The sequence below is a fragment of the Triturus cristatus genome, chromosome 1_1 (assembly GCF_964204655.1).
Source record: "Triturus cristatus chromosome 1_1, aTriCri1.1, whole genome shotgun sequence".
NCBI lineage: Eukaryota > Metazoa > Chordata > Amphibia > Caudata > Salamandridae > Triturus > Triturus cristatus.
Window position 1 is genome coordinate 254,825,202 of NC_140579.1, and position 9,929 is coordinate 254,835,130.

General features: G+C 55.2%; 1 protein-coding gene across 1 annotated transcript in view; it reads left to right on the forward strand.

Annotated features, from left to right (window-relative positions):
• The window catches only part of IL10 (interleukin 10), a 29,202-nt gene extending 20,256 nt beyond the window's left edge, over positions 1 to 8,946 (forward strand). Inside the window, exon 5 of the mRNA XM_085640909.1 lies at positions 8,857 to 8,946. Coding sequence (XP_085497035.1) covers positions 8,857 to 8,946 — 90 coding nt within the window. The remainder of the gene's footprint in view (positions 1 to 8,856) is intronic.
• The last annotated feature ends 983 nt before the right edge of the window (positions 8,947 to 9,929 follow it).

Sequence of the window (9,929 nt, forward strand, 5' to 3'; positions counted from 1 at the left end):
GGTGAATGTCCTGTGCCTGTGTGTGTCTGTGTACTCTGCTGAGGTAGCGTCAGTGGCCTGTGGCATGTGACTGCTTAGAGGTGCTGCACATAATCCTGGTGTAGCTTGTGATGCACAGTGTGAGCCTGGATCATTGATTGTGTCGTTGCCCTCATTCCACCTGTGTACTTTCAATGGCACGTACTGCTTTTGCCCTTCCCCAGAGGATCATGTCCCTATGACAAAGGTGCAATGCGATGGATGCATACTATACCTTGTTGTAAACAGCAAATTTGTTCTAATATGTGTCTCTGTGACATGTGCCAGGTGTATTGATGTAGTGTCACTTGTTCATCCTCACAGGTAGGCGCCTCTGCCAAGAAGCAGATCTGGATGAACGCCGTCAGTGCCGTGAGGAGGACGGACGGTTGCAAGCGGTGCCTGGCCCAGGTGAGGAAACGCTGGCAGGATATCCGGTGCTGGACGCGGAGGATCGCACGGGTCCTACTGGGGGACTCACCTGAGACCCATAAGAACTGCGGGCGCCGCCGTCTGACCCACATCCACAAGCGTGTGCTGGCGGTGGTATTTCCAGACTTGGACAGGCGCTTACAGGAGAAGCAGCAGCAGGAAGGGGGTAGGTACATGTGTGTTTGTTGTGTGTCACCAGCATTTGTAAGTGCACAGTTGCATGGATACACTGCCAGGGTTTAAAGGTGCTGTGCAGATCCTGTTACCCACAGTATAGCGGTGCTCTCCTGCCTCCCTTCCCCTCCTTGCAATGTATTCCCTGGTCTGTGTGTAGTCACTCCTTCACAAGGTTATGTAGGCTGGCACTTTATCCACGTGAACTATGCCTGTAGCATCATGCGTAGGGGTGGTGTGTAACAGGTTTTGGGACCTTGCCTGTGCTCTGTCCAGTTCAGTACTTGTGGGTTCCATGTCAGTTGGCACTGATGCTGAGTCCAGACATGCGAGTTAGTCTCTCAAGTGTCATGCCTTACAGCACGCATGTCCTATGTTGTGGCCTGTGACATGATGTGCATGAGTGTGCGATACGCATACTGCAGGGATGGTGGTGTGTGTTGCAGTCATTCCCATTCAGGACCATGGAGTTGTGTGGCCACTACTGTCCCCTGGGGCATATTTTCCTAGGTGTCATGTGTGTCATCACAAAATGTGGACACTCTCAGTGTCTACAGCATAGGTTGTGCTCTGTGCCATTGTCCCCTGGCACCATGTATATTGACGTAAAATGTAGTACAAGTGTCCACTGTACAGCCTGACCTGATTTTCCTTGTTCATACTCATGGTGGCCAGTGCCTGTGTGTCTTGTTACAATCATCTGATGATGACCATTTGTACATGATTATTTGGACAGGCGCACCTTGGGTATTTTGTGTCCAATCTTGCATTTATCCAGCCCATGTGTATTTCACCCAGACTAAGAGATGTAAGTGCTTCCTGTGTCTCAACAAATTGTCTCATGTAGGGGGTGGTTGGTGCGGGCAAAGCCTACATGTCAAAACCTGATATCTCCTTGCTAGGTATGGCCAGTGTGTGATGTTTGTCTGCACATACACTCAAGGTGCAGTGAGCCAGTCATGGTGGGCATGTTTTCAGTATTACCTATGCAGCATGTGCCTCAAGTTCATGGATATGGTCCCTGCTCATCCCTATTTTCGGCAACGCTGTGTGGTGCAGATGCAGTGCTGGATTGTCCCCAGGGCCTGGCTCTTCTGTCAAACTCCATTTCATGTCATTTGCTATTGTGTCATGCTCTCCATAGTTTTTCCGTGGCATGGTGGGTCAACCAACTGTGTGTTGCATGCCCTACATCTGTACCTTGTTTTGTAGATGTTACTCATCTTTCTTTTCAGGCTATGCACTGTAACCTATGTAGATTGGACTCATGTGACATATGTATACAGGTGTATGATTAATTGCGGTCTCTTCACCTTGCCCACAGCATCGTCGGGGGACACGGAGGGAGACATCAGCACAGACGGAGCGGAGGGACTGAGCACCAGTGCCAGAGGTGACATCGTGGCTGGCACATCGAGTGGAACTGAGGCGGAGGAGAGTGAGGCCGAGGACCTGTCCACTGGCACGACAGAATATGAAGCTGACGGGTCCGAGGATGATCTCTCCGAGTGGGCGGAGGCTGCACCAGCAGCTGACAGCGGCACAACATCTCTCCCCGCCCCCTCCATTGCCATCAGCCGCCTCCCACATGCTTGTGTCCCTTCCCAGCGTGCCCAGTCACCACATGTCTCCTTCCTGCCAGGCACCGCACCCCCTGCCCCTGTCTCCACTGCTGCCACCAATGCCGAGTCTGTGGACATCCAGCGGCAGTTGCAGGTTGGTCAGGCTGCGATGCTTAATGTCCTCCATGGCCACAGCCAAGTGCTGAACAACATGGAGGCATACTTGGAGGGCATTTTCTCATCGCAGGCTGACCAACGCAACTTGCTGAGGTCCATTGACTCGACACTGACTGCAGCAGTGGATCTCCTGCAGCGCTACGTCCAACCCCCTACCATTCCACCAAATCCTCTCCCTCCAAATCCCCTCCCCTCAGCTCTCCTGGCCACATATCCGGCAAAGACTCCTTCATGGCCGCTCTGTCCCTGAGCCCCACAGTGACACCACCCCACAAGCGGTCAAGGGAGTCCCCGGTCAGGGTGGTTGAGTTCCCCCCCCCTGTCCACACCCTCCCCCAGTGGCGCTGCGACCCATCCCTCCGCCCCCCCCTCCTTGGGGCCTGTGGTTCCTTCGGGTGCAGGGGAGTCGCTGGAGGACCTTGCTAAGGTATGCAGTGCCATCCTGGCCTCCGCCTTTGGCCCTGCCCCACCCCCTGTGGTGGAGTCCTCCATCCCTGCACCCACAACGCCTACCCTTCGCCCTCATGGTCCTGCGGTGCCTGGTCCTTCCCCCCCACATGATGCCCTCCCCCCTCTGGAAGACGAAGGAGTCTGACTGTGCAGGCAAGCTAGGGGACACGCGTCCCACTGTGTCACCCACCTGGATTTGAATTTTGGATTGCCCTATGGGCATTGTACATTTTGAACTTTCAAGGGACAAACAGATTTTTGGATGCTGAATAAAGCAATTTCTTTTTCCTTAGTACACTACTGTCTGTCTGGTATTGCTGTTGGTGGACCTGCACCATTATTTTGGGTGGTGATTATGTGTTGAGTGTGTGGGAATTGTAGTCTTGTGCTGGTCATAGGGTGGATCCTGGTATCTGTGTGCCATCACAAGCTGTTGGCTACATAACTTTGTTCATGTAAGCAGTTACTGCATGGTGACATCGTCCCAAGGTGTGTTCCTTCCTCTGTGTAACCTGACATCTTCCCTGCAGGGTCTTTCCAATATGTGGTGCTGAGCTGTGTCTACATTGGCTGGGTGTGTGACGGACTCGTTAGACTTGGGCCATGCATGCTGAGCGATGTCTCCACCTGCATCATTCGTGGCGTCCTTGGTGGTCACTGTACTTGTGTACTGAGACTCTTGTCATGACTTCATGTGTACATGTTTTCTTTTTGGCGCTATGCATGTGTATACTCCCAGCCTCGCACACATGTGGTACATGTACTGCAGGATCTTTGTGCACCTGACTGACATTTGTGGGCATTGGATCTGTGGGTACTCCACCCTTTTCTTTGCAGGGGCACTGCTGTGAGTGTTAGGCACCCACCCCTCCTGTGTCTGGGCACTGCTGGGACGACTCTGCACACACCCCTCTTGTGACTGGGCACTGCTGGGAGGCCTCTGCACACACCCCTCCTGTGACTGGGCACTGCTGTGAGTGTTAGGCACCCACCCCTCCTGTGACTGCACACTGCTGGGAGGACTCTGCACACACCCCTCCTGTGTCTGGGCACTGCTGGGAGGACTCTGCACACACCCCTCCTGTGACTGGGCACTGCTGTGAGTGTTAGGCACCCACCCCTCCTGTGTCTGGGCACTGCTGGGAGGACTCTGCACACACCCCTCCTGTGTCTGGGCACTGCTGGGAAGACTCTGCACACACTTCTCCTATGACTGGGCACTGCTGTGAGTGTTAGGCACCCACCCCTCCTGTGTCTGGGCACTGCTGGGAGGACTCTGCACACACCCCTCCTGTGACTGGGCACTGCTGGGAGGACTCTGCACACACCCCTCCTGTGACTGGGCACTGCTGGGAGGACTCTGCACACACCCCTCCTGTGACTGGGCACTGCTGTGAGTGTTAGGCACCCACCCCTCCTGTGTCTGGGCACTGCTGGGAGGACTCTGCACACACCCCTCTTGTGACTGGGCACTGCTGGGAGGCCTCTGCACACACCCCTCCTATGACTGGGCACTGCTGGGAGTGTTAGACACCCACCCCTCCTGTGTCTGGGCACTGCTGGGAGGACTCTGCACACACCCCTCCTGTGACTAGGCACTGCTGTGAGTGTTAGGCACCCACCCCTCCTGTGTCTGGGCACTGCTGGGAGGACTCTGCACACACCCCTCCTGTGACGGGGCACTGCTGGGAGGCCTCTGCACACACCCCTCCTTTGACTGGGCACTGCTGGGAGTGTTAGGCACCCACCCCTCCTGTGTCTGGGCACGGCTGGGAGGACTCTGCACACACCCCTCCTGTGACTGGGCACTGCTGTGAGTGTTAGGCACCCACCCCTCCTGTGTCTGGGCACTGCTGGGAGGACTCTGCACACACCCCTCCTGTGACTGGGCACTGCTGGGAGGACTCTGCACACACCCCTCCTGTGACTGGGCACTGCTGGGAGGACTCTGCACACACCCCTCCTGTGACTGGGCACTGCTGTGAGTGTTAGGCACCCACCCCTCCTGTGTCTGGGCACTGCTGGGAGGACTCTGCACACACCCCTCTTGTGACTGGGCACTGCTGGGAGGCCTCTGCACACACCCCTCCTATGACTGGGCACTGCTGGGAGTGTTAGGCACCCACCCCTCCTGTGTCTGGGCACTGCTGGGAGGACTCTGCACACACCCCTCCCGTGACTGGGCACTGCTGTGAGTGTTAGGCACCCACCCCTCCTGTGTCTGGGCACTGCTGGGAGGACTCTGCACACACCCCTCCTGTGACTGGGCACTGCTGGGAGGACTCTGCACACACCCCTCCTGTGACTGGGCACTGCTGGGAGGACTCTGCACACACCCCTCCTGTGACTGGGCACTGCTGTGAGTGTTAGGCACCCACCCCTCCTGTGTCTGGGCACTGCTGGGAGGACTCTGCACACACCCCTCCTGTGTCTGGGCACTGCTGGGAGGACTCTGCACACACCCCTCCTGTGACTGGGCACTGCTGTGAGTGTTAGGCACCCACCCCTCCTGTGTCTGGGTACTGCTGAGAGGACTCTGCACACACCCCTCCTGTGGCTGGGCACTGCTGGGAAGACTCTGCACACACCCCTCCTATGACTGGGCACTGCTGTGAGTGTTAGGCACCCACCCCTCCTGTGTCTGGGCACTGCTGGGAGGACTCTGCACACACCCCTCCTGTGACTGGGAACTGCTGGGAGGACTCTGCACACACCCCTCCTGTGACTGGGCACTGCTGGGAGGACTCTGCACACACCCCTCCTGTGACTGGGCACTGCTGTGAGTGTTAGGCACCCACCCCTCCTGTGTCTGGGCACTGCTGGGAGGACTCTGCACACACCCCTCTTGTGACTGGGCACTGCTGGGAGGCCTCTGCACACACCCCTCCTATGACTGGGCACTGCTGGGAGTGTTAGACACCCACCCCTCCTGTGTCTGGGCACTGCTGGGAGGACTCTGCACACACCCCTCCTGTGACTAGGCACTGCTGTGAGTGTTAGGCACCCACCCCTCCTGTGTTTGGGCACTGCTGGGAGGACTCTGCACACACCCCTCCTGTGACGGGGCACTGCTGGGAGGCCTCTGCACACACCCCTCCTTTGACTGGGCACTGCTGGGAGTGTTAGGCACCCACCCCTCCTGTGTCTGGGCACGGCTGGGAGGACTCTGCACACACCCCTCCTGTGACTGGGCACTGCTGTGAGTGTTAGGCACCCACCCCTCCTGTGTCTGGGCACTGCTGGGAGGACTCTGCACACACCCCTCCTGTGTCTGGGCACTGCTGGGAGGACTCTGCACACACCCCTCCTGTGACTGGGCACTGCTGTGAGTGTTAGGCACCCACCCCTCCTGTGTCTGGGCACTGCTGGGAGGACTCTGCACACACCCCTCCTGTGACTGGGCACTGCTGGGAGGACTCTGCACACACCCCTCCTGTGACTGGGCACTGCTGGGAGGACTCTGCACACACCCCTCCTGTGACTGGGCACTGCTGTGAGTGTTAGGCACCCACCCCTCCTGTGTCTGGACACTGCTGGGAGGACTCTGCACACACCCCTCTTGTGACTGGGCACTGCTGGGAGGCCTCTGCACACACCCCTCCTATGACTGGGCACTGCTGGGAGTGTTAGGCACCCACCCCTCCTGTGTCTGGGCACTGCTGGGAGGACTCTGCACACACCCCTCCCGTGACTGGGCACTGCTGTGAGTGTTAGGCACCCACCCCTCCTGTGTCTGGGCACTGCTGGGAGGACTCTGCACACACCCCTCCTGTGACTGGGCACTGCTGGGAGGACTCTGCACACACCCCTCCTGTGACTGGGCACTGCTGGGAGGACTCTGCACACACCCCTCCTGTGACTGGGCACTGCTGTGAGTGTTAGGCACCCACCCCTCCTGTGTCTGGGCACTGCTGGGAGGACTCTGCACACACCCCTCTTGTGACTGGGCACTGCTGGGAGGCCTCTGCACACACCCCTCCTGTGACTGGGCACTGCTGGGAGTGTTAGGCACCCACCCCTCCTGTGTCTGGGCACTGCTGGGAGACCTCTGCACCCAACCCTCCTATTTCAGGATATGTACGCTTAGAACATACACGGGTGTGGGTTTGCTCCATGCATACGAGGTGGGGGTACGGTCTGTACGTACACTGTTGGCATGGGGGTACGCTCCATGCATACGCGGGTGAGGGAACGGGTCGTGCATACACGGTTGGGGTGGGGGTACGCTCCATGCATACGCAGGTGAGGGTACGGGTCGTACATACACGGATGGGGTGGGGGTACGCTCCATGCATACGCGGGTGAGGGTACGGGTCGTACATACATGGTTGGGGTGGGGGTACGCTCCATGCATACGCGGGTTGGGGTACGGGTCGTACATACACGGTTGGGGTGGGGGTACGCTCCATGCATACGGGGTGGGGGTACGATCCGTACGTACACTGTTGGCATTGGGGGTACGCTCCATACGTATGCGGGTGAGGGTACGGGTCGTACTTACACTGTTGGGGTGGGGGGTACACTCCATACGTACGCGGGTGAGGGTACGGGTCGTACATACACGGTTGGGGTGGAGGTACGCTCCATGCATACGCGGGTGAGGGTACGGGTCGTACTTACACTGTTGGGGTGGGGGGTACGCTCCATACGTACGCGGGTGAGGGTACGGGTTGTACTTACACTGTTGGGGTGCGGGGTACGCTCCATACGTACGCGGGTGGGGGTACGGGTCGTACTTACACTGTTGGGGTGGGGGGTACGCTCCATACGTACGCGGGTGAGGGTACGGGTTGTACTTACACTGTTGGGGTGGGGGGTACGCTCCATACGTACGCGGGTGAGGGTACGAGTCATACTTACACTGTTGGGGTGATGGGTACGCTCCATACGTATGCGGATGTGGGTACGGGTCGTACTTACACTGTTGGGGTGGGGGGTACACTCCATACGTACGCGGGTGAGGGTACGGGTCGTACATACACGGTTGGGGTGGAGGTACGCTCCATGCATACGCGGGTGAGGGTACGGGTCGTACTTACACTGTTGGGGTGGGGGGTACGCTCCATGCATATGGGGGTGGGGGTACGGTCCATACATATCCGTACCCACGCTATGGAATGCTTGTGCGGGCCGTCCCCAGGCCTTTGCCATGTGGGTACAGCCGTCCCGCCATTGTTGGGGTGACGTAGGTGTGGGCGTGGTACGACTCGTATCCACGCTCTTAAGGCGTGGGTACGGGACGTACCTGTATTGTTGTGTTACCGGTTCGCGTCGTCATCCACTTCCGTCGTGGCGGACGCTGGCTTTGCTGGACACGCCCCCACCCCCTCGTAGTGACCAGGGCCTGGGGGTCAGGTATGTCCAGGGCATGTGTGCTGTGTGACTTTGGTGGGGGTTTTGTGGCCTGCCCCTGCTCCTGCCCCCCCCTTTTCCCCCTCCCTTTGTTGTTCTGACCTTCTGCGGCATCTGCGTCGTAACCTGTAGAGGAGGTCGACTGCTATGAGGGCCGAGATGACACGTAGGTTCGGGTCCATGTCTGTCCGTCGCGTGCAGGTACTCCTTGTTCGCGTCGTCCTGATTTCCCAGCAGTTTTTGGCTGCCGGAAAATATTATCCGTGCGGGATGACGTCGGAGCGAATCGTACTTCCTGGTTCGTGAATGGCAGGCTGCGTGCGTCCCGACGTCACGTCGGCGCTTTCCTGGATCACATTTGTATGTTTATTTTCGTCGGTCGGGGTTTTGTACGATTCGTACGGAAATAGTATTTCCGTGCGAATCGTACTTACATGTTTGTATATTGTTACAACCGGGTACGCGTCGTGCTCCGTCCGACGGCTCGTACCCGGTTTTTACAGGATCGTGATCGGCACCTTTACCTTCACATAATAAAAACATGTTAAATCACCTTTCCATATGAAATTCCAGTGAACATTCTTTTTTACCAACCAATGAAACAAAAAATGCAACTGTCCGTGTAATGAATTCTTCTTCCTACACATAGTAAAGAAAAAATCTAATGTTTCCTCCTCTTTCACTCACACAGATGCAGGACAATGGTATCTACAAGGCAATGGGAGAATTTGACATCTTTATTGACTACATCGAGGAATATTTGATGGGCAAGAAAAGATAACAAAAGAAGGCAACGATTACCATGGACAAATAACACAGTGTCTGACCTGGGAGATGAACTCAAAAGTGTTGACAGATAACTCTCAGATTATCTGTCAAGACTTATGTTATCAGATGGAGTGAACTCTTGAATCTAGAAGGATGGCGGTGATTCCTGAACTATGGAGATACCTGGAGAAAGGCAACAGATTCTGGAGTTTTCCCGATGGCAGCTGGTTTTAGGATAGGATAAGAGTATTTTATTTTCTGTAAAATAATCTTGTGCCCCCATAGGAGTGGTAGCACTACATGAAATATATACTTACATTGAATAGGTAAAAATGGGGCCTGTTGTTCCAAGGGGTATAATGACTGTGCTAACGCAATATAGGTAACTTAAAGCCAATCTATAATACCAGGCCAATTAGTTTTGTATTTCATATTTATGTATTGATTGACAATTTCTGTGTGGTGGTGATTGTAGTATTTTAGTGGTTCAAGTCTCCGCTACTGGTTGGGGATAGTCGTATTTTCAACAGCATAATGAAATTGAGTAGGGTTTGTATGCACCATTATTTGCTGCTCTGCTGTTGCGAGTCTGCTGTCTCCATCAGTGTTCGTTTTCTAAACCGGTGGAGGTGGTTTATACCAGAAAGTTTGAAGCAAGTCTGAGATTTTGTACTTGTAGATAGAGTTAACTGTGATTATTTATTTTTGTTTGAGATATTATTGCTGCTGGATTTTCGAGCACCTATTGAACAGTCCGTTGATTGTATTTGTGTTCTTTGTAGATTAATGGCAAGTTTTTCGAAGTTTTCAGTAGATTTCATCACAATTGTCAATTTTTACTCACTTTAAAATCAGTTTGTACCAAATTTAAAGATATGGGTTTAGCAGCCTGTCTTTCTCCCGCTTAAGCTGAAAAGGTACTTGAATGTTTCGGTTAGGAAACAAAAATTGCAACCAAAGGTACACCAATAAGTTGAATTAAAAAACTAGCATCTG